At 41.1% G+C, this 24,666-nt stretch overlaps 1 protein-coding gene and 1 pseudogene across 10 annotated transcripts in view; both read left to right on the top strand.

Annotated features, from left to right (window-relative positions):
* Nucleotides 1-24,666, top strand: part of Chd9 (chromodomain helicase DNA binding protein 9) — a 234,216-nt gene that overhangs the window by 191,937 nt on the left and 17,613 nt on the right. For 9 of the 10 annotated variants that reach the window (XM_029480617.2, XM_029480612.2, XM_029480614.2 and 6 more), the window contains 10 exons: nt 2,130-2,289; nt 2,880-2,969; nt 9,008-9,111; nt 10,246-10,363; nt 10,968-11,025; nt 12,817-12,859; nt 14,098-14,317; nt 17,711-17,913; nt 20,621-21,523; nt 22,172-22,332. In XM_029480617.2, coding sequence (XP_029336477.1) covers nt 2,130-2,289; nt 2,880-2,969; nt 9,008-9,111; nt 10,246-10,363; nt 10,968-11,025; nt 12,817-12,859; nt 14,098-14,317; nt 17,711-17,913; nt 20,621-21,523; nt 22,172-22,332 — 2,060 coding nt within the window. The remainder of the gene's footprint in view (nt 1-2,129; nt 2,290-2,879; nt 2,970-9,007; nt 9,112-10,245; nt 10,364-10,967; nt 11,026-12,816; nt 12,860-14,097; nt 14,318-17,710; nt 17,914-20,620; nt 21,524-22,171; nt 22,333-24,666) is intronic. The other variant, XM_029480616.2, reaches the window with a different exon arrangement.
* On the top strand, nt 22,708-24,017 carry LOC110299808 (26S proteasome regulatory subunit 8 pseudogene; annotated as a pseudogene).

The raw sequence follows: 24,666 nt of genomic DNA, 5'->3' as shown, positions 1-24,666 counted from the left end.
CTCCACTGGAGAGGGAGGACCTTGTGCATCCCCACTTTGAGCATGTTGCTGGTATCTAATGGGGAGATTCTGGGTATACAGAGACAGTTCCTGTCCATGAAGAACCATCTGTCCCCAAATATTAGTAGAGTTGACAAACAACCCCAGTGTAACTAAAAGAGATGTATCCTAGCGGTCTGTGGCATTTTGGGGCCTTACTTTATTTCATGACTAAGACAACCTAGGGAAAATTACCTGTCTTTACTAGATGATTTTACATCAGAATGTACAGTATGAAGAAATTATTCCCTTTCCAGACATGTGTGACATAAGTGACTCCTTACCTTTTAGATAAAGGTAACTAAGAGATTCATGAATTATAGCTATCTTTGACTTATGTCAAAACAATATATGAGTAGTTGAAGAAAAGAATATAGGTGGAACCAACTGGCCATGCATTAATGGTTAAGAATAGCAGAACATGAGAATCCATCCTAGCATGTCATCTACTTCTGTGTATTCTCATATTCCACACTTAAAATACAGGCATGAGCCATCAAAAATAGGGAGACTGAGAGGGGAAATAGCAATAACATTTTGGAACATGGAAGCAAAGGGAGGTGCTGACAACTTTGTTAACCTTGAAACAGTTAATTCTTAGCTTATCGGTTCTAAAAGCCAAAAACTCTGTTGTATTTCACAAAAGAATTTGTGATACCAGGGGCCCCTAAAAACAGACATGAAAAGATTCAGATAGTGATTACAGCTGCTTAAAGGCGCTCAGGTCCCCAATACCCTCAGTCTCTTACAGCCAGAGTTTACACTGACAGAGCCTTTCCTCTGGAGACAGGAAAAGATCAATAGGTATGAGGTGTAACGATTGTAAATAAGTGTGTGCACTGGTCAGGGCAATCCTAGGGGGAAAACTAAAGATTAGATGCAAAGCTAAATATACTGGCTGCAAAAATTCCCACAAATGAACATCATTTGATCCTATACTCACAAGCTCTGCCCATTTCTTCAAAATGAAGTGCATTATTTTGAATGCTAAAAGTAATTTTAAAAAATGAAAACAAGAAAACATTCTTCTAATTTACTCGTTCTGTTAACCAATGAGGTAAAAAAAGAAAGCCAGATGAAGTAGTCAAAGTTGTATCATTAGTAATTTTCAAGAGTTAAGAGTGAAACAAGTCTGACGTGTTGCATTCATAAACTTGAGCTCTTCTGGTCACACTGTGATTCACTACACTCTAGTTAGTTACAGCCGCGGAGCTAAAGGCCCCTGAGTTAGCACGGATGTCCTGCAGATTCTATGACCAGAGTGAAGTACAGGAAAGAAGGTCTGGAAACAACTCAGACTTAGAAACAGATGCCAAGGATTTTAAAAGCACACAGGAGGAAGCGTGGTTTCTGAGATAGACTGGAGAGGAGTGTTTGATTTCTTTCTTTCTTTCTTTCTTTCTTTCTTTCTTTCTTTCTTTCTTTCTTTCTTTTTTTTTTTTTTTTGAGACAGGGTTTCTCTGTATAGCCCTGGCTGTCCTGGAACTCACTCTGTAGATCAGGCTGGCCTCGAACTCAGAAATCCTCCTGCCTCTGCCTCTCGAGTGCTGGGATCAAAGGCGTGCGCCACCACGCCCGGCTCTTGATTTGGTTTTGAGAGTTGTGGTTGATTTCATTTTCTGGAAAGCTGATCAAGTGTGGCACATGTGGTCAACCTGAACAGTGATGGTCTTTTATTCTTTGAAGAAATTCATATAAAACTCTCAAGGACATAAAGATGACCTTAGCTGTCTTAAGGCTAAACCATTCCCTGTTATTAATAAAGCAAATTCTGGAGAGCAAGAGAACAAATACATTTCTCATATCTAGTGAACCTACAGTAAAGGAGGGGGTAGGTTACAGCATCAGAGGACACCAAAGTGAGTATTGTCTCTATTTGTAAAATTGACTTAATTTTTATAAAGCCATCTTGAATTGTGTTTGAGTTGTAATTATCTTAGCACAATTACCGTTAATGTACTAAAGACCTCTGTGTAACCTACAGAGACTCCAGAAAGTCTCCAGCAACCTTCTGCATTCGAAACATCTTTCAAATAATAGCTTTTTCTACAAGGTACTTGTGATTTCCATTGTACTTCTCATCGTTACAGGCCTCTCCGCTCCTGTGCCCAGGGGCCGAAAGGGGAAGAAAGTAAAGACGCAGACAAGCTCCTTTGACATCCAGAAAGCAGAGTGGCTCCGGAAATATAACCCAGAGCAGCTCCTGCAAGACGAGGGCTACAAGAAACACGTCAAGCACCACTGCAACAAGTAGGTCGTGGGGGGCAGCTTTGGGACACTCACGTTCCTGCATGTGCTGGTGCTAACGGAGTCTAGTGAGAGCACAGTCTAAGCTTTTACCTTCATGTGGTGTCTTCACGTATTCATGAAATGTCTTATGTAGTTCTATCAGCAATAAAATTAATCTCCAGATAAGCTTGTCCCTTCCTGGGCATTTAATGATGACCATTATAAAGATCTTTTAGTATCTTCTGTGTAGCATCAGTGATGGCGGTCACTTGATCATACTTAATCATTATTATTAAAAGACTCTGTATGAGCAAGGGGTAGCGCACACACCTGTTCTCTGTCTGCTGGGGAAGGCAATGGCAGGGGACTTCACCCATGAGTTCATAGCAAGCATTTTCTACTCAGCAAGTTTCAGACCAGACAAAGCTGCTTAGCAAATCCTCTCAAACAAGCAGACAGACAAAACAGACCAGAAAGTTAACAAAAGTCTATAGATAATCCCCCACCTTGACTGTTTTTTCTTTAGTGACTTAACATTCTTGTGTCTCCTGTAGTTGGTTGGTTGGCTGATTTATTTATGTATTTGTTTACCTATCTATTTATATTCATAGAGTCCTGCTTCGTGTAAGGATGCTGTACTATCTAAAGCAAGAAGTCATTGGAAATGAGAGTCAAAAAGTCTTTGATGGAGTTGATGCAAGGTAACTTAAATGTTTTTATTTTAAGATTTATTTATTATTATATGTAAGTACACTGTAGCTGTCTTTAGACACACCGGAGGAGGGTGTCAGATCTCATTATGGGTGGTTGTGAGCCACCATGTGGTTGCTGGGATTTGAACTCGGGACCTTCGGAAGAGCAGTCAGTGCTCTTACCCGCTGAGCCATCTCTCCAGCCCCCAACTTAAATGTTTTAATAACACAGTGAAGTGACAGAAAATCACATAGTCAGTAGAGGACAGTCCCCTGTATATAGGGATCCATCCCTGGCCTCTCTTCTGTTACTCTCATCCTTGGTTCTCTTATAAAATGCAGCAGCAAATGTGGGAGTAATGATTTGAAGAATTGTATGTAGCCAGATGGAATTCAGGTAGAAACCAATGAAATCGACAGTTAATTCATCTCTTCAGAAAAGTCTGTGTTATTTTGTCTTCTTTGTGTTATTGGGTTCAAACCCAGGGAGCTTGCTTGTGCCTGCCAGGTGCACTTTACCACCTGTCTATACCTCCAGTCAGGACCAATTTTGAATACTCTCAGGCATTGTGAAACACTGAAGATAAAGACAAGATGAATATTTATCCTTAAGTAGTTTGTGGCAGCAATGAATAGGAATGAGCCTGTGCTTTGCGTGCATGGCTGAGATGCAGAGGAAGCACTCCAGGCTCATCTTGATTCTTCGCTCCAGGCAGTGTGTTTCAGTCTCTCGTCTCTGCAGTTTCTCTTCTACACTTGTACCCACCTTAACCACTCACTCACTCAGCCCCAGCGTCTCAGGAACTAAATGTAAGCCAGCCATCAAGTAGAAGTAACCTCAGCTTCCTTCCCCCCAACTGCACAACCTGAGCTTTCCTGTACTCATTCTCTTCTAATACGGCAGCCACGCGAAACCCAACCACACCCTGGGCTCCCAGGCTCTTGACCTGTGTCTGTGGTACAGACACACGTGCACTTGTAGGCTCGATCCACCCTGTCAACCCCATCAGTGTGACTCTTGATCACTGCTCGGCCTTTCCAACTCACTTGCAGCTTGGGAACTTGTCCTTAGAACTCTGACCTCATATGGCATCTTCGTACCACTCAATTACTAGACATTATCTTTTTGTGCCCCTCCTTTTTTCCCTTATTTAGTTTTATTCCCTAAGATACTAAATTCCTCAACCCCATTGCTTGCCTGTCTCACTGTTTCATGTACCTAGTATAACTTCAGGTTGGGTAAAGCTAAGTTATCTACATACTTCCTGCCTTCCTCTAAGCACCTGAACATGACTAGGAAAACACCCATTATGGGAAATGAATTTATTTCAAAGCCATGAATATTCAAAATTAAAAGGAACGAACAGACTGTTTAACCATGCTGGCTCGGAAACTTCTTTTCTTCCTTACCTGTTTCCTCAAAGCACCCTTTCAACTCACCAACAATGTCTAAAAATGACATGTTTCATAGAAGAACACCACCACTCAAGAGCAGCCTGCATCCATGCTACCTACCTGTCCTTTAGCGACAGTAGACATGCCACTCCTTCGCCAATTCACAGCCTTGGAGCCCTTCTCTACTGTTCATTTAAGAGCCTTACTTCTGACGTAATCTTTCTTTCCTGGGCCCTTCTCTTCCTCGTTCCCCATCCTTCCTCCCGCTTGCGTACACACGTGTTCATATCACTTATGATAAAAGGAAAGGGACTTCCATAGTGTCTATCTCTGTCTTAATGCTTCCCTTCACAACAGACTCCTGGATTTTCTGTTTCTACTTCTTTGTTTGCACTTTTTTATCATCAGCCCATTCTAACATGATTGCACAAAAGTATTTCTTAGCATACACAGTTACACAGTCAATCTTCCTTCTTCCTTCCTTTCTTTCTTTCTTCCTTTCTTTCTTTCTTTCTTTCTATCTTTCTTTTTTCTTTTGTTCTTTCTCTCTTTGCTTCTTAAAATGTTGTCTTTCATAGGTATCCATGGTGCTTCCTCTACCCACCAATTCCTTGCATTCTCCTATATAAGAATTCTCCAGCATTACTGAATCCTGCTCATTGCTGTGATTCTTGAGTCTTCTTCCTCCACCATGAAAGAAAACTTAACTCCTCAGCTCCATGAAAAATGGGCCAAGTGGGCACCTTCCTTCTCTTCTCTAAGTCTCTAGTCTAGCCTCAATTCTCTTTGTAAATTTCCGCTGAGACCCACTCATTGAGTATTCTTGTCTCCACAATCTCTCTACACTCTGTTCTTCAATCAGCAGCTAGAGTGATTTTTTTTCCAAAGCATTGTTACATCTCTTCAAAATGTCCCCCTAAAGCAGAATCCAGGCTCTTGAACCTAAGAGAGCCCACACCTCTCTTACTCCCTTCACTCTGCCCCTTACTCTGGTTCCAGCCACTCTATTGTTTCTGTTCATCCAACAGGTCAAGCTCACACTGTGTTGTTCTGGTCCAAATATGCTTTGTCCAGATCTCCCAAAGAACTGTCCATGTAAGTGGCTCCAGAGTTTGCTCAGCAGATCTGTACACTGTCTGTTCTTCCAGAAGACCCCAGGTTAGACTCTCACCCTTGCAGATCAGCTACAGCACTCCAACTCCAGTTCCAGGGGGTCTGACACCTTCTTCTGGCCACCAAGAGCACACAAATGGTACACAGACAAGCACGCAGGCAAAGCACCTATACACATATAATGGAAATTACAAAAAGAGAGCTATCCATGTATATAATTCAAAGTTCAGCAGAACTGTTGTCCTCTCAAGTAGGCCTTCCTGCCACGCCATCTAAAGTACATCCAATCATCTATTTTAATGTCTCTTAATTCCTTTGCTATTCAAAACTTTTTCTTTCATTGTAATTCACGTTCTGTCTTATTGATCATTGTATTCTCATACGTTATCATCTGTGGCTGGGACTATCGATTTCTATAGAGCCCTTGCCTATCACATAAGGACCTAGGATCAATCCTGAGCATTCTCCTCCCCAAGTAGAATGGCGAATCTTAAACTGTTAATTACTCAATGAATACTTGCTGACTAATTGCCTCTTTTCCTCTGGCTATGACTAACCTACTGACCTACATTTGGTATCCTAGTCAATGTTCTGTTGATTATTCTTTTTCCTTTTTTAAAATAATTCTACATCTCTTTGGATTTTATCACGTTTACATCTCCTCCACCTTAAACACAAATTTGTACACAAAATGCATCACGTTTGAACACAGTGTCTCTTCCACCATATTAATACTCCCTTTGCTGTCATAGACTCACTTGTCTTATGTCAGGAACTTGAACCACTGGCCATGTTACTTTCTCAGCCAGGAAGCAGAGAGTAGTAAGCTCCTGTGCTCAACTCTTTCTTCTCTCGAGCTTAGGGTCCAGGCATAGGGAATGGTGCCCCGCAGAGTGAGGAGCTTTTCCCCTCTGTTACCCGAATCCAAATGACCCCTCAGGTCATTCTAGAGGTCACCAATGCGATGCTTGAAAATAATTATCACACATCACTTACCACTTAGCTTTCATTATTTGGGGTTGCCATCTTGGTGGCTTAACGTTTTATATCTATTCTAATGTTTTCAGATCTCTATCTCAAGTCTGTACCTCTTACTTAAATTTTACCTTTTTACACTTGCCTTGATTGGTTACTATGATTAGAACATTTTCTTTTCCTCCTTTCTCTGCTAACCCCTCCTTTCCTCAGCTCTATGGACTAAGCCTGTCTTTCTGTGTCTACAAGTCTGTGCTGGGCCACATAGGGCCACATACTCCAATACTGCATCATGCTACTGGTCATGAATTCCTGCAGGTGCCTCTTTACAAAGTCAAGGGCATCCATTTAAATTCATTGCAGTTATTGGTACTAAGCGTATTTTGAATGAAAGATTTAACCTAGGAAGTCTTAAAGGGCCTTAGGCAGGAAATATCACATCATTTTCAAGGCAGAAATCAATCACTTGGGAGGCTGAAGCAGAATGAACAAGTTTCATGTCTGCCTGATCTGCATAGTGAATTCTAATCAGCCTAGCCTCCATAGCATAACACAGCCTTCAAAAAACAAACAAAACACAATAAAGAACCAGAAAAACCCAGCAAAACATGCAAGTCTGTCTTGTATCCCTTTTGCTAACAGTTTACAAACACCTCATGTTCCTGTGGCACTCAGTTTGAACCACCAACTGTATGTATACTGACTGATGCTTTCACAAGCAGGAGCATGGGCAAAGCTTTTCATCACAAAGAGCCAGGCTTAAAGCGCCACCTGGTGGTGGACAAGGGACACTGTTTGATCCCAATTCCCCTCCTTTTGAGTTAGAAACTCCATTAAAAAATAAGTATTCTGGGCTGGAGAGATGTCTCAACAGTTAAGAACACTGACTGCTCTTCTAAAGGTCCTGAATTCAATTCCCAGCAACCACATGGTGGCTCACAGCCATCTGTAATGGGATCCAATGTCCTCTTCTGGTGTGTCTGAGTGTACTCATATACATAAAATAAATAAATCTTTAAAAAAATATAAATAAATACATATTTTCTTTAGCTAAGTTTCTTTATCTTTTTTTTCAACTTTTGAAAAGTACAGAAAAGTCATTCTCTCTATTTCTCTACTCAGTGGAAACATTTTCAGTTTTGGTTTGTTTCATAGCAAAGATACAATGAAGTACCTGCTTAAGGTGCTAATATTATCAGTGTCGCGTCCCCCACGTCCTTTCTCCCCATGGGCCAAGCCCTTCTGAAGACAACTGCGAACCACAGAGCTGAGTCACTCAGCATCCTCTATCTCCTCAGGAAACTCTTTGTGCCTTCTCTCTCACGGCTATTGCTGGTCACGTGAAGGGGTCTTTGTCGGCTCCAGGAGCACATTTGTCAGCTTGTTTTTATATGAAAGCCAAATTATTAAAGAAGTTTTGGCATAGAACTTAATTATTACCAGGAAACTTAACAGTTAAGATCTAAATTAATTGCTAATTAATTTAGGAAATGATAGTGATCAGACATAGTATTACTTTGTGTTAGATTAGTTTTCTGACTCCGTAAAAATTAATAGTTTAATGAAATCAAATAGTAAAATTCTTAGTCTATTTTGTTTTCTGCAGAGTAGTTCATTCAGTTTCTACCATTTGACTACTGAATATCAGGAAACATGCACACGTACAGGGACACACACACGCTAGCTATTAAACATTAGGAATGTATCTTTTATCCTATACTTGTTCTAAATTACAATCAAAGAAATAAACAGGCTTACAGGTGATGTCACCTGCATCATTTGGAGAACATTTCAGTGAGAATGGTATCATGGGGTGCGAGGGAGTGGACAAGTTATTGCCAGCTCGCTGTCATAAAAACAGACAAACTGCCGGGCAGTGGTGGCGCACGCCTTTAATCCCAGCATTTGGGAGGCAGAGGCAGGTGGATTTCTGAGTTCAAGGCCAGCCTGGTCTACAGAGTGAGTTCCAGGACAGCCAGGGCTACACAGAGAACCCCTGTCTCGAAAAACAAACAAACAAAAACAAAAAAACAGACAAACTGACAAAGCATTATGGGTTTTTGTCAAGAGTCTGTAATAATCTGAACACTGTCATTTTTTACTGAATAGTATGAATATATATAAATTAATATATACTTATATATTAATACTAAAGTAGTGCTTTGTATGATTTAATTAAATTATGAATTAAAACCCTACATTTTTAAGTGTGATCTCAACAAAGCTGATCTAAGATGTGCCATAGCATTCTTTTGCACAAAGCACTTCCTTTGACCTGTCAGAACCTGGTGTTCTCACCTGAAGATTTGTCTTACAATGCTATTTACTGCTGTAACAACCCAGTGAGGTGCTCTGTGTGTGTGTGTGGTGGGGGGGAGGGGTGGGGAGCAGTGCTGAGAAGACTGCCTTAGGAGAACCAGACGGTAACCCTTGCTGAGACGTATTGGCTTTGCTGAACATAATGTTAGTTCATTCTATGAGATCTTTGTTGCTGTTACACCACTTATACCTCTTGCCTCCTTTATACACATTTATGAAATTCATAATGTTGTGCTGTTTTTAAGTGACATTGATGTGTGGGTGCCAGAGCCAGACCATTCCGAGGTTCCTGCTGCGTGGTGGGACTTTGATGCTGATAAGTCTCTTCTTATTGGGGTTTTTAAGCACGGTAAGTAAGGAGTGAGGGGTAGAGTTCTTTTTGTGGATAATGGAATTCCCAGTTTTTTAGTTTATTGGTTTTCACTTACAGTTTTACTACACACACACACACACACACACACACACACACGTATAGTCATTAAACCATAGATTGTCAAACTAAGACAAATCAAATCCTCATGAGATGGTGGTGTATGTGACTTGCCCTCTGGACTTTCAGTGTTGCACAGATTCCTCTCTCAGAAGAGTTGCATCAATTCTCTGTGTGATCAGTTTATTCTTTTTGATTGATAAGATGTATTTATTGTTATTTTATACATTAGAATGCTTTTTCTCCATATGTGTTTTTTTTTTTAAAGATTTACTTATTATATGTAAGTACACTGTAGCTGTCTTCAGACACTCCAGAAGAGGGCGCCAGATCTTGTTACGGATGGTTGTGAGCCACCATGTGGTTGCTGGGATTTGAACTCTGGACCTTCGGAAGAGCAGTCGGGTGCTCTTACCCACTGAGCCATCTCACCAGCCCCTCTCCATATGTGTTTATGCTCTGCATGCATTCCTGATACACTAAGATGCCAGAGGATAACACCAGATGACCTTGAACCTGAGTTAGGATGACTGGGAGCCACTCTGTGGGTGATGGGAACCAAACCTAGGTCTTCAGCAAGAACAGCGGTGCTCTCAATTGTTGAACCATCTCTCCAGCTCTGTTTTCATTGTTGTTGCTGTGGTAATTTTTTTTTTAAGATTTGATTTTTAATGATGTGTGTTCACATGCATCCAATGCTCAAGTCATTAAAAAGAGAATGTTGGATCACCTGGAGCTGAAACTAAAGGCTGTGGTTAGCAGCGTAACATGGGTCCTGGGAACTGAACCTGGGTCTTCTAGAGGAGCAGGAACACTCTGAAGCACTGGGCCCTCCCTCTATTTTTCTTTGTAACAGATACATTAAAATTTTTATGGTATTATTTGACCGTGTTGTATTTAGTAACTCTTTCAAGACAGCATATTTAACATGTATTACTTAGATATACAATGTTCCTTTAATCCCAGAATATCCGTATTCTGCATACAAGGAACCCTTGTGTTTTCACAACTTTCTTCTGTCCTCTGAATCTTTGTAACTGGCGGTCCTTCCAGGTTATGAAAAGTACAACACGATCAGAGCAGACCCAGCTTTGTGCTTCTTGGAAAGAGTGGGCAAGCCTGACGACAAGGCTGTCGCTGCTGAACAGAGAGCCAATGACTACATGGATGGGTACGTGTGGGTCACACTTGGCTCCATGGGCTTGCTTTCCCTGTCTGTGAGGTTCATCTTTGTCTTTAGATTTGTTTACTGTTTGCTTTATGCAATTTGCCTGCATGTATGTATAGATAACATTTGCATGCCTAGTGCTCCTAAAGTCAAAAAAGGGCTTTGGATCTCCTGGGACTGGAGTTATTATAGAGTTGAGAACCAGTTTGTGGGTGTCACGAATCAAACCTGGGTTCCCTACAAGAGCAGCAAGGGCTCTAATCACTAAACTTGCTTTGTAACTCAAGGTTTATCTGTGTGTGGGGCGGGGGGAGCAAGACCACGTGCAGGAGTGCATAGGTCGACTGCAGGTGTTATTTTCAGCTCTTGCCAACCTTGTTTTTTTTTTTTTTTTTTTGTGAGAGAGAGGCCTCTTCTCAGGGAGTGGGCAAATCTGGTAAATGAACAAGCCCCAGGACCCCCATCTGTACCTTCCTACCATTGGGGTCATAAGTGTGCACCAAATCACTCGGCTTTTTCTGCAGTGCTGAGAATCAATTTGACCTCTAAGACAGGCCGAGAAGTCATCAGTCTCTTACAATAATGAGAACATTTGTCATTCTAACAGGGATGTGGAAGATCCAGAATACAAGCCTGCCCCAGCCATCTTTAAAGATGATATTGAGGTATGTTTTGGATCACATTTTTTAAACTTCATTATTAGGTATTCCTTATAAGTGATCAATTTAAATTGATGAACATCACGAATAATCATTTAGGATTGCCTGACATCCACTGCTAGCCAAGATTAAAACTGGCTTGGGCATGTAATGCAGTTTGCCTATATTTCATACTTCTTAGAACCAAGAAGTATAGCATCTTGGGACAAAACTTGAAAACTAAGTAAAAGCAGATACTCAGGTAAACACAAAAGCATGGAAATTATACCTCCATTGAGAAGGACTGCATTAAAGGAAAACATCTAGCAAGATCCTAAAATGCCATCGTAATGTAAAGAAAGCAAGTCAGTGTGGAGAGTCACTGCTACAATCGTAGGGTTTCAGGAATGAGAGCTCAGCTTAGAAAGAGTGCAAGGCACATGGAGACATCAGATAAACTGAGATGACTCAGCCTGGGAGTATGCTCACTGCCAACTCTAAAGACGAAACCTCAATGGTGGTAAAAGAACAAACTTGAGGGAAGTGTTCCTGTGGCATACCCATATACACCGTGGCTGGCATGCACACATGCATGCATATATTGATAAATAAAAATAATGCATAAATAAATGTAAAAAAATTAAGGGAGAGGTAATCTACCATTCCCTGTACTCAGAGCCCCCAAGTAGGGGTCTCCTCCTAGTATGGTCTAAACTCTCGACTATAGTGGGAGTACACGGCCAGTGTGTGCCCACACAGGAGTGCCTTCCTAGAGACCTTGCTGCACATGGCTGGAAGTGTGATGTACAGTTGCCACGGACACTTTCCCCGGAAAAGTCTTCTGTTGGGATTCTTCAGGAAAGCACTCAAGGCAGGAACTGGTCAGAAGAACAGTTTATGTAGCAGGAGCTGGGCTTTGGACGGGACCATGCTGAGAGCTGAGCAGTAGAGGACTTCCCCAGTAGTAGGAAGTAAAAGTTTTCCCTTTCCTTCTATGGCATCTGTCTAGTTTCTTCTCCTGACAACCCTTACATCAATAATGACTGTCAAAGGAAAACTAAAAGTTGAGAAGTGGGTTAGCATGACTGCACCTGCCATCTGCCTGGCAAGCGTTCCAAAGGAACAAATGGCTGTCATACAGAAAGTACACTATTTGAATGAGGTATCAGTTGAAAAGACATGAATCCTCAGTATTAGTAAAATGAAGTCCACAACTGGATACAACTGTAGACACTCCAAAGGCAACCATAGCAAGCGAAGCTCCCCTGCAGGTTCCCAGCTGTGACACTTTCCATGGCCGTAAGAACATGGTTCTTGGAATACACTGCAGCAGTCTAAATGAAGAGCAGCACTGGGATGCCCAGCTGCACTGCTCTGTTGTCAGGTAAAAGGCTGAATCCACACACACAGTCCAAGCTGAAGAAGAGATGTACTGTTTGGCACATAGGAGTAAGTGTACATCTTTTAAGTGATGCACAGAACGTGAAAAGCAGCTCAACAGAGAAACATAAGGCAGCTCAGGGCTAAAGAGGATGGAGGAGGGCACCTAGTGACTGATTCAAACCATCAGAGGCAATAGGGAGAGATGGTCATTGTGAGAACTTAGCCAAAAAGTTGTGCTTTGCTTTTGCTAAGTGGATTGGTACAAAATCTTAGTTCAGTAAGTTCCTGGGTTAATTCATAGGTCAGGTTTGTTTTGTTTTGTTTTTAAGGTGTTGAGAGTCTCTTATAAAGAAGTTTTGTTCTTTTTTTTTCTTTCTTTCTTTCTTTTTTAATTTTAATTCAGTTACTTTGTAACAAATATCTGTCTCTTTAAAGGATGACGTTTCCTCACCTGGCGACCTGGTCATAGCTGATGGAGGTAGGCTGCACTTCTTCACTTAGCAGCGCTGGGAATTCATCTCCTCAGGAAGGGGAGATGAACAGGTCACACTGTTGTCTCTCTAATCTGCACGAGTACTATGGGACTGCTGTGCTTGTCTTAGAAACTCTGTACGGAGAATGTAACAGTACTGTTAGGCTTTGCAAAGCCTTGACTCTGAACTTACAGACTAGACACTTTGACTATGGCTTGGTTAAATCATTAGATATTAGTGCAATAATAATGCATTTCATTTCTTATCACTTCCGTATGTACATCAGGGAACAGCCTTTTACTCTCTACAAAACAAGCTGAGAAAGTTCTGCTATTACTGTTATTTTGGTTTTGTGGGATTTTGCTGGAATTTTTTTAAAGTAATTGTTTGTGGTTTTACACAAGGTCTCCTGTTACCAGGCTGACCTTAAACTTACGATATAGCTAAAGATGACACTGAGTGTCTGATCTTCCCAAGTGCTAGGGTTGCGGCATAGCTCATCTCTGCCAGTCTCATCACTGCTGGTGATAACAGACCCAGGACTTCATGCTTGCTAGGCAGACACTCTTCAACTGAGCTACATCCCCAGTCTTCACAGTGGGTTTTTTAAATATATATTTAAATACACAATTTTCTACCTAATGGCTTTAAAACTGCTTTGATTATAAATTAATATAAAGTCAATAAATAATTTTATATTTCCTGGGTTTACAGTATGAAGCATCCCGTTGATTTTTGTTTGGCTTTTAATGTATTCATGTCATTGAATAATTGCAAGGCAGCATGTTATATTAGACCCGGAATTCCAAGAGTTGTATTTTCTGTGCAAGAAAATTCCGTTCAAATAGCTAGCATCCTGACTCCACTTCCACCATACTCCTCTTACTTTGAGTAACTCTTCTACTGTAATGCTTTTTAAAGATATAAACTTATTTTTTTCTTATGAGATAAGGTCTCACTCACTATGTAGCTCTGGTTGCCCTGGAACTCACTATATAGACCAAACTGGCCTTAAACTCAGAGCTCTGGCTGTCTCTGTGTACAGAGTGCTGGGATTAAAGTGTGTGCTACCACACCCAGTGGTTTGTTTTTTTTTTGATAAAGAAAGACTTGATTGTTTACTTCCTATAATCAGATTGAAAGAAAAAAAGCAAATACAAAGTTTTGTCTTTTGTGAGTGTCATACAATAAATATCTGCTTAGGTTTTGTCATTGTTTTTAATATAAGTTTTCTTAAATACAGAGGGTCAATTGATGGAAGGGGATAAAGTGTATTGGCCTACCCCGTCAGCTCTGACCACACGGCTAAGACGTCTCATCACTGCATATCAGCGAACTAATAAAAACAGACACATCCAGCAAATACAACCCACGTTCTCAGTGCCTGCCAATGCCATGCAGCCTCTTTACGAAGAAGCTGCCCTGAACCCTAAAATGGCAGCTAAGATTGAAAGACAGCAGAGGTAAGACCGTAGCAGTTTTAATATACAGTATCTGTGGACATGTGTTCATTCAGACGATTATGAAGTTCTTAAACTATCATCCTGATTGGCCAGAACAAAAGGCTCACGTACATACATGCATATACTCATTCACTTACAGAAGCAGAATTATGAAAAAACTAGGAAAGATTATGTCTTATGTTTATAATTCATATTTCATTCATGTCTTTACTAACATTGAAATATTTAATAAAGGCATAGATAACATTTCTTTATACAATTTTAAATTATCAATAGATCCAAAACTTAAATTATGATAGAAACTTGCCTATCTTATTTCACATTAAAACATTTCTAAAATTTAAGAATGAATGGAAAGCAAACTCACTTCTTTATAAAAGGGTGAATTGTTGGAACTGCTGTTGTTGAAGGGAAAGTGAGAGACGTTAAGACAGGGGAGCCAAGCAGTCTCGAGTCTGAGGGAGGTGGATCTCTGTGAGTTCGAGGCCAGTCTGGTCTAAAAGGGAGTTAGTTGCCCGAGAGTTAGGCCTGTGTAGAGACACCCTGTCTTAAGACAAGACAAAGCAAGACAGGAAAGTTTCTCAACCACAAAAGTTCCAACTTCTTTCCGTAAAGTATCTTTCCAAGGTTTAATCATGCGTGTTTTTCTGTGTGCATGTTTTACCTACATGTGTGTATGCATATGTTCCTGATGCCTCAGGAGGTCAGAGGGAAAGCACTTTATACAATGAGGTATTAATAGTGTCTAAGTGTCTATTGCACAGAAACTCTAAACTTTACAGAGCCGCTCCCTTGTCAGGAGACACTAAGCTGATTCCCTTTTCACTCTGGTGTACAGCATCTAAGGGGTTTTTTAGTTGTTATTTATATATGCACAGACAAATGTATCCTACAAAATAAACAGTGATTATAGTGTAAGACTTCTCTTTGTACTGGGTGTGGTGTGCTCCATTGGTTGCCAGGACATATAATAAACTGCCGATGATTTAGGTATAGAGGTTGCAGATTTCTTAAAGTCTATTCTTAATCAGTTACAAAATGTCATCCCGCCACCTTCCTGTGGTCAAAATTCTCACAGAACCAGCCTAGACTAAAGGGAAGAGATACAGATTTCATCTCCACTGGTAATGAATTGTAGAAACTGTTAATGTCCTCTGTGCCCACCCTTTAGTCTGTTAGATGTGGATTAATTTTCATGAAATAGTAGGGTTTTTATGACATTTGATTGTTCATTGTTTTGCATAGGTAGAAAATGTTATGTCCTGAAGCCTGAGTCCAAAGATTCTTACAATTAGGTTGGGGTTTTTAAAGATTTGGGGTTTTTTATGTTTTGTTTTGTTTTTTTAAGATTTGCTTCCTATTACTATTACCTTGTGGGTCTGTCCAGGGGAATGAAGGTGCCTGAAGAGGCAAGGCCTGTTGGATCCCCTTGGACCAGGAGTAAAGGCACTTGGGAGCCACCCAATATGGTTGTTGCAAGTCAAAGTTGGGCCCTCTGGAAATACACGTGTTATTAACCACTAAACCATCTTTCTAGCCCCTATTATTATTTTTGTGTATTGCATGTGTGTCTGAGCATCATGTGATGCAGTGCCCACATACATAGGCCCAAAGAAGGCATCAGATGCCATGGAATGGGAATGGAAGCTGCGTTCTCTGTGAAAGCAATCGGTGATCTGAATGGAGGAGCCCTCTTTTGTTATGCTTTACTCTGCATTTCTAGCCTTACTACAGTTATCTCCAGCCAAGAATGCCATACTTAGCTTTAGTTCCCCAGTTTATTTTTGTCTCTGTTACCCAAAAAACCCTTTTTCTCATTGTCTGGTCCATAACATAGCCCATGTGGTTTGCTCAAGTAGACATTAATAAGTATTAGATAACATCATTTCCCCCTTTCTGCGCTCATATAGCATTTACTTAACTAAATTAAGCCATTACGTAAAGTAGTGCGCAGATGTTGTGATGGCATGTTTGTGTACCTCGGTCTCAGTTGCAGTTTGTGATGATAATCAGTGCCATTTTTCATGTTTCTTTCTGTTCTGAATAATCTTGTAACAGGACCTTCGTTTCCCAGTGTGCTTTGCACCCAGGTCTACAATCCTAACTCCGTGTCTCAGCCTGTATTTTATTTTACATCATAGCTACGTTACTCCCCGCTCCCTTTCATGTGTTTGAGCACTGTGCCTGCATATATGAGTGTGTCGGTGCCCACAGATGCCAGAAGGCAGCATCAGATCCCCTGGAACTGAAATTACAGATGATTGTGAACTGCCATATGGGTGCTGGGGACTGCAAGAGCAACAAGTGCTCTAACTATTGAATCATCTCTCCAGCTCCCACATTAAATTCTCACATGGGTTCTGAGAATTGAATATTATGAACAATTATGTGTGACTATGATAAAATGAGCCATTGACATTATTTGAAAATCTTTGCCTTTTTTTTTTTGGTTTTGTTTTTTTGGGGTTTTTTTTTAACACAAAAATTGAATGAGTTAAGCAAGGACACTAGCGTGCAGATGGATACTGTAGTATGAAATTTTGTGACTCTGATGAAAACTTCCCTCTCTGTGTCAGAAGCTCTCCCCTGAAAATTGCATTAGGCGGGCCTTAGAGCTTTGTAATTAGACCCAACTCATCTTTGCTCTGTTCTCAATGGAAGCTATGTCTGTGCCAACCTGGAATACCTGTCAGCCCTTGAGGTGCAGAGCACTTCCTGATTTACTTATCCATGCCTCTCCCTCCACCCACAGTGTAACCTTCACCCATCTTACTCTCCAGCATGCCTCCACTCACCCAGGATGCGTTTGCGGGTTGGGTTGTTTTGTTTGTTTTCTACATTATTTTACTTGTGTGGGGTGAGATGTGTGTGCATCAGAGAATAGCTTGCGAGAGCCTCTCTTCATTTTGCACCATCTGCATCCTATAGCAGACTTAGTGGCAAACAGTGCTTTATCTACTGAGCCATCTTTGCTGGCACATTGATGATTTTCTTGATCACTAAAGTCTGTCTTTCTGCCCTCCTAAAATTCTTTCTATAGCACATGCAATAATGGTATTTCATACTGCAAATCTGTCTTAAAACACTTATCATTTTCCTTAGGGACAGGGTCATATAATTTTGTATTCCATGCATATTTTCTTATTTAGTAAACATGCAGAAGCCAGTTGGCAGTGACTGAAGGCACAGACAGTATATATCAATTAAGTTATGGATGGATAAGTCAACTAGAATTTTAAAATTATTTCAAGGATCAAATCTGGCTTTGATCCTGTAAGGCATTCAAGTACTATAAGCATTTTAAATCTATGTTACAGCCATTATTTTCACCATTGATAAATATTTTAGTGATGTGTGCATGTATTTTTTTAATCTCAATCTGATTCATTATAGATGGACAAGGAGAGAAGAAGCTGACTTTTATCGAGTTGTGTCTACATTTGGAGTCGTTTTTGACCCAGACAGAGGGCAGTTTGATTGGACAAAATTCAGAGCTCTGGCTAGGCTACACAAGAAAACTGATAACAGCTTGGAGAAGTATTTGTGTGCGTTCATGTCCATGTGCCGGAGGGTTTGTCGTCTTCCTTCCAAAGAAGGTATGTGTAAGGTTTCCCCTGTATAAATCAAAGAAACAGTAATAATAAATTTAGAAAATTCTAACTTTTTAGAACTGTAAGCAAATTATATTGATAGACTCCTGTCTCTTGGCCCTATTGCTGCAGTGAGATAAAGAGTAAAAACACCCACCAAAGTTTAGGAAAACAACTTGTTTAATTCTAGCATCAGGAGGCAGAGGCAGGTGATCTTTGAGTTCAAGGCCAGTTTGGTCTACGTAGTAAGTTTCAGGCCACTCAGGGCTATGGAAAAGAGGCCCTGTCTCTAACAAAAACCAAAAAGAAAGTAAATTGTACTGTTTCAAGAAAGCACTACTCCCTTGTAACCATCCACTGCCTCTGGCTCTTACAGTCTTTCCAGTCTCTCTAAATGGTTCCAGCCTGTAACCCCAACCCGGAGAGGGGGATGGACAAACACCCCATCCTAGCTAAGGAGCTTTAGGCAACTGAGCTTTCTTTAAAGATATAGCCCCTGGTCATTCTGCTGTGCTCCAGTGCCGGCCACACCTCCAGGAGCATGAGGGCAGTGCACACTGTGCCTGATGGGCTTCAGGTAAAAACAGGACACAGAATTGGATGGACACAAAAGCAGGGTAGGGCTGCGCTTGTGGTTCTGCTTTTATTTCCTAACAGATTTATTGCCAGTTTGCCAAATCATGAAGCAAATCTCTTGATTATCCAGCGCCAGGAAATTCAGGGTAGTTTCAGTCTGCTTTATTCATATGTATAATGTAGGTACTAAATAAATAGTTATTATTCTGTGTTACTAGAAAATAATGGCAAGAAAAACAAATTATATATATTCAGTACAGATACAGTTCAGCCTCCCAAATAGTATGCTCACTGAATCCTTGGATTCAGCTATTTGAATTTTACCTGTTTTGTTTGTTTGTTTGTTTTGATTTGTTTTTTACCCCTATACATTTCAGGAGGGAGGAAATTGATGCTTGTTCTGGGACAGGGTCTTGCCATATAGCTCAAGTGGCCTTGTCCCCACTTGTAATTCAACTTGCCGTGGGTCACAGTCCTCCTGCCTCTTTTCTCAGAGCTGGGATGACAGACATCTCTCCCACACTTGGCTTCTCTGACAGACATTTGTGTTCTCGGACCCCCAAGTGTTACTTGGGTATTCTCATTGTTCCTCGTTGTACAGGACCTAAGTCTCTTAAGTCATTTTGCCATATTTCCTTCTGTTCCAATTTGAGTTTTCATAGGATTGGACAGTGTGTCATTTTCTTTTTTCTTTTCTTTCTTTCTTTCTTTCTTTCTTTCTTTCTTTTTTTTTTTTTTTTTTGAAACAAGTTCTTGATTGGCACACTATGTATGCTAGCCTCCATCTCACAGAGATGTACCTCCCTCTGCATCCCCAGTGCTGGGATGAAAGCTGTGTGTCCCCGTGCCCACTTTGTTGCAGGTTCTGTGTTAATAATGTTGTAAGGTTTATGCCATCAGGATGGTACTCCTATGGATCACTAAGCCAATGTAGTTTATGATGTATTTCTCTACTTTATGTTTCCCATGTAATTAATAAGTAGCTTGCAATCTCACAAATCCTATTTCTGCTCAAACTTTAAAAAATCTGTTTGTGGGCTTGGAAGATGACTCGGTGGTTGAGAGCACAGGCTACTCCTTTGTTGGACTCTGGTTTGACTCCTAGCACCCACATGAAGGCCACAATCGACAGGAACTCCAGTTTCAGGAAACTCACCAACCTTTCCTGGCCCCCTTAGGCAACAAGCACACACATAGTTGCACACATGTGAGTGCAGGCAAAAAAATCTAGATGCATAGAATAAAAAATAATCAAAAAATTAATCTATTTTTTTAGTGCTTTCTGTATACTCAATCTTGTGTGCAATAGATTCTCTCTGAAAGTCCATTGTAAGGAAGAAGTCTTCCTCGTTTAGAGTCATTTATAGGTTGTAACCTATAAACTATAAACCCAATACTTTATTTTTGCTCAAACTTTATACATGTTTTTATTATGAGTTCTACAGGTTGGTTCTTGTATTAGTATAGTAACACATTATCTTTGTAAGTGATTTCCAAGAGCCATTAACCAAAACCAAAGGTAGGACCGCACGAGAACAAATGTCCTGTGATCCAATGCTGAAGCTGAACTCTGTTCCCTAGTAACTCATGTCATGTTTCCCACAAACGTTAAAAATCCTGTTGTTGCCAGGCATGGTGGCATGGCACATGTGGGTTGGCAGAGGCAGGTGGATCTCTAAGTTCAAAGCCAACCTACTCTACAAGTGAGTTCCAGGACAGCCAGGTATATAGACAGAGACCTTGGTTTAAAAAACAAACAAACAAAATGTCTTTGTAACCTAAGTTACCTTATGCGTTACGAAATTTGCATAAGGTAACTTAGGTTACAAAGACATTTTGTTTCTAATAAACAGATTTCACTTGTTTATTGGGTATCACTAGATGTATTTACAGGTAAGGTTAGAAAAGTTCTTTTAAAAATTCCTATTTATGGCAATATACTTCTGAAATGATCATGTTACTCATTTTAAAATATTCATATTTTGTCTCATGATTTTAGTAATTTTAAAAACAATTTTTCACATTTATAGCCCTAGAAATTATAGTGATACTGTGTAGAGGCTTTTAAAGTTATCGTGTGTTAAATCTTCCATAAAGCATTTTTGAGATTAATATTTTGGTCCTTGTTTCAATATAGAATTGGTCGATCCAAATATTTTTATTCAACCAATCACAGAAGAACGTGCTTCTAGGACTTTATATCGCATTGAACTTCTAAGAAAAGTACGGGAGCAGGCTCTTCGTCACCCACAGTTGTTTGAACGCTTGAAGCTTTGCCATCCAAATCCAGACTTACCTATCTGGTGGGAGTGTGGCTCTCATGATAGGGATTTGCTCATTGGTGCTGCCAAACATGGAGTCAGCCGGACCGACTACCACATTCTGCGTGATCCTGAACTCTCGTTTATGGCAGCTCAGAGGAACTACAATCAGAGTAAGGCGGCTCACTCAAGGACTGCTACCCCACTTTTACAGCAATACCAAGTAGCACTTTCTGCTTCTCCTCTTACCTCTTTGCCTAGACTGCTAGGTGCTAAAGGGACTCTTCTAGAGGATATGAAAGTTAAGAGTGAAAGCCTCACAGAAGAGCCCCAGTCCTCTGAAGAAGAATCTATGTCTTCTATGGAAACAAGGACACGAGTTAAATCTGAGCCTGTAAGTCCAAAGAATGGTGTTTTATCACAGGCTACTGGAGACCAGAAATCTGGTGGGAAAAGTGAAACAGACAGACGCATGGTTGCAGCCAGAACAGAACCCCTAACTCCAAACCCAGCTTCTAAGAAACAGAGAGTCCACAAAAGAGGATCAGAGTCCAGTTCTGATTCTGACTCTGATTCTGAGCGCTCATCGTGTTCTTCCAGATCCTCCTCCTCCTCTTCCTCCTCCTCTTGTTCACACTCTCGATCAGGCTCTAGCTCTTCTTCATCCTCATCTTGTTCTTCGGCATCTTCCTCCTCCTCCTCATCTTCCTCCTCCTCCTCCTCATCTTCTTCATCATCATCAGAAGAAAGTGACAGTGAAGAAGATGTCCAGAAGCGAGGTACATGCACACATTTGTTATCTTTATGACAGCTTTTCAAGTGAAAATGTATAGAACTTGATTTATATAACTGAAGCATGCTTAACTTTGTAAGCTTAAACTTTATGCTTATAAATTTTCTTAGAAAAGCATAATTGAGGAGACTGGAGACTGGAGTTACTTACATAATCCCTGTTCTGTAGATTAGTTGAACAGGGGAGTCTGAAGTTTTGTGTAACGGATTGCCTTCTTTATGACTGCCTTAAATTTACTGCTTTCCCCAGAACAAGTTTATTATGAGCAACCATCAGGAACCTTAGATTAAATAGACAAACAAGAGTACCATACTCCATACTGCCGCCTACAGTCTGTAGAAGGATGTACAGGAAGAGCTTATGCCCCTCAGCAGAGTAGCATCAGGTGACTTTTTTCTGGGGTGCCTTTGCAACAGCAGTTCAGGTACAAGGAAAGGAGTCAGCATCCAGCTTGCACAGGGACGGCTCTGGCGGTCCTAAAGAGCCCCATCTTCCCCAGGCTCTGACATCAAGCATGCTAAGAGTTATCTTATTAGGAAACTTGTGGGGAATTGAAGAAATTACATAGGATTGTAAAGGTATGCATAAGTTGTTTGATGTAGATTTAAAGGGTGACTGTAACTATTGTCCTTAGAAGGCACGCCGCACGGGAAAGCCTATGATGAGGAGAGCGTCGCATCACTGAGCACGACCCAAGATGAAACTCAGGACAGTTTCCAGGCAAACAATGGCACGCCAGAGCCTGCCTGCCTGCTACAAGGTGGATATACGCTGGCAGCCTCATATTGGCCAAAGGTAAAAGAAGAGGCTACTGCTGAGACATGTCTTCTCTTCTCTCTCTTCTCTTCTCTTCTCTTCTCTTCTCTTCTCTTCTCTTCTCTCCTTTCCTTTCCTCTCCTTTCCTTTTCTGAATAGCTTTGATGGTAAACATTCTTTTGTGTTTTGTTTGGTTTTTGTTTTTTAGACCAGGTCTTACTGTATGGCTCTGGCAGTCAGACTGAACTTATACTCTGACATCTGTCTGCCCCCTGCCCCTGCCAATCTGGGATAAAAGGTGTGACCACCACATCTGACCTAATGGTGGATAGTCTTAGGTGAAAAAATAGGTCACTATAAATTAACGATGACATTTTGGTGTTTGCATCAAAAGGTTAAATTATTACTGCCTATTAAATGCATTATACATACATGTGTATGCTTCTCGGTATAACTTTAGAATGTTTAGAATGAAGGACAGTGGAGGGAAGATGGCGTTTGATGGGCCAGAGCAGATGGAACTGGAAGAGGGGAAGGCAGGCAGTGGACTCCATCAATATTATCTGTCCAAGATTGAAGAACTCCAGTTGATTGTAAATGATAAAAGCCAGAATCTCCATAGACTGTAGGCACAAAGGAATGAGCTGAATGCAAAAGTTCACCTGTTGCAGGAGGAGCTGCAGCTGTTGCAGGAACAGGGCTCCTACGTTGGAGAAGTCGTGAGGGCCATGGATAAGAAAAAAGTATTAGTCAAGGTCCATCCTGAGGGCAAATTTGTTGTTGATGTGGACAAGAACATTGATATCAATGATGTGACGCCCAATTGTCGGGTCGCTCTAAGAAATGACAGCTACACTCTGCATAAGATCTTACCTAACAAGGTGGACCCTTTGGTGTCACTAATGATGGTGGAGAAGGTGCCAGACTCAACCTACGAGATGATTGGCAGCCTGGACAAGCAGATCAAGGAGATTAAAGAAGTGATCGAGCTGCCCGTGAAGCACCCCAAGCTCTTTGAAGCACTGGGCATCGCACAGCCAAAGGGAATCCTGCTCTACGGACCCCCAGGCACTGGGAAGACATTGTTGGCCCGCGCTGTGGCTCATCATACAGACTGTACCTTTATTCGTGTCTCTGGCTCTGAACTGGTACAGAAATTCATCGGGGAAGAGGCAAGAATGGTGAGGGAGCTGTTTGTCATGGCCCGAGAACATGCTCCATCCATCATCTTCATGGACGAGATTGACTCTATTGGCTCCTCACGGCTGGAGGGGGGCTCTGGAGGCGACAGTGAGGTACAGCGCATGATGCTGGAACTGCTCAATCAGCTGGATGGCTTTGAGGCCACCAAGAATATCAAGGTTATCATGGCTACTAATAGAATTGATATCCTGGACTCTGCCCTGCTTCGTCCTGGGAGGATTGACAGAAAAATTGAATTCCCACCCCCCAATGAGGAGGCCCAGCTGGACATTTTGAAAATCCACTCTCGGAAAATGAACTTGACCAGGGGGATCAACCTGAGGAAAATTGCTGAGTTGATGCCGGGAGCTTCAGGGGCTGAAGTGAAGGGTGTGTGCACAGAAGCTGGCATGTACACCCTGCGGGAATGGCGTGTCCACATTACTCAGGAGGACTTTGAGATGGCAGTAGCTAAGGCCATACAAAAAGATAGTGAGAAAAACATGTCCATCAAGAAGCTATGGAAGTGAGGCTGTGTCCTTTGTGTGTGTGTGTGTGTGTGTGTGTGTGTCCCCCATAAAGGTCTGTGTGATGATAAAAAAAAAAAAAGAATGAAGGACAGTAAATGCCATTTGTTGTTGTATCCTACCAAAAAGCTCATTTTAAATAGGTACATTCGGTGGTACAAGCAGCTCCAGCTGTATGACTGTAATCCCCATGTGTGACTAGACTAATACAGGGCACCTTTGGAAATGAGGTTGAGAAGTTAGAAATGGAAGAGCCTGTTCTCTTTCTATATTCCTACGTATTACTTTTGTACCCTGCATCTGTAAAGGCAGCTCCACTAATAGAGCACTGTGCTAACATGCATAGAGCCTCAGGTTTAACCGACTATTGTGGTTCACATTTATATTCCATTTCTATAATTCAAGCAAGTGGGAGGTCCCTTGGGAAGTTTAGTGACTTCAAGGACTGCCTAGAATGCGTAAGACTTCGTTAAAGGAATAAAATATTAAAATAGTAAATATATCTTTGTGATATAATGCTTTTGAACTTCACCAAAGGGAATTTGTGCTTAAATAATGTACAGAATGATTATGTATACATATGAGAATATATAAGCATACTACATACAGTTATACCTGGCTTAAACCATCAAAGCTCTTAGGTTATTTGATCTGCAAAGGTCTG

The sequence above is a fragment of the Mus caroli genome, unplaced genomic scaffold, assembly GCF_978045245.1.
Source record: "Mus caroli unplaced genomic scaffold, Mus_caroli_1 scaffold_10, whole genome shotgun sequence".
Lineage (NCBI taxonomy): Eukaryota > Metazoa > Chordata > Mammalia > Rodentia > Muridae > Mus > Mus caroli.
The sequence above is the reverse complement of the archived record's forward strand: the minus strand, read 5'-3'. Positions and strand labels throughout refer to the sequence as shown.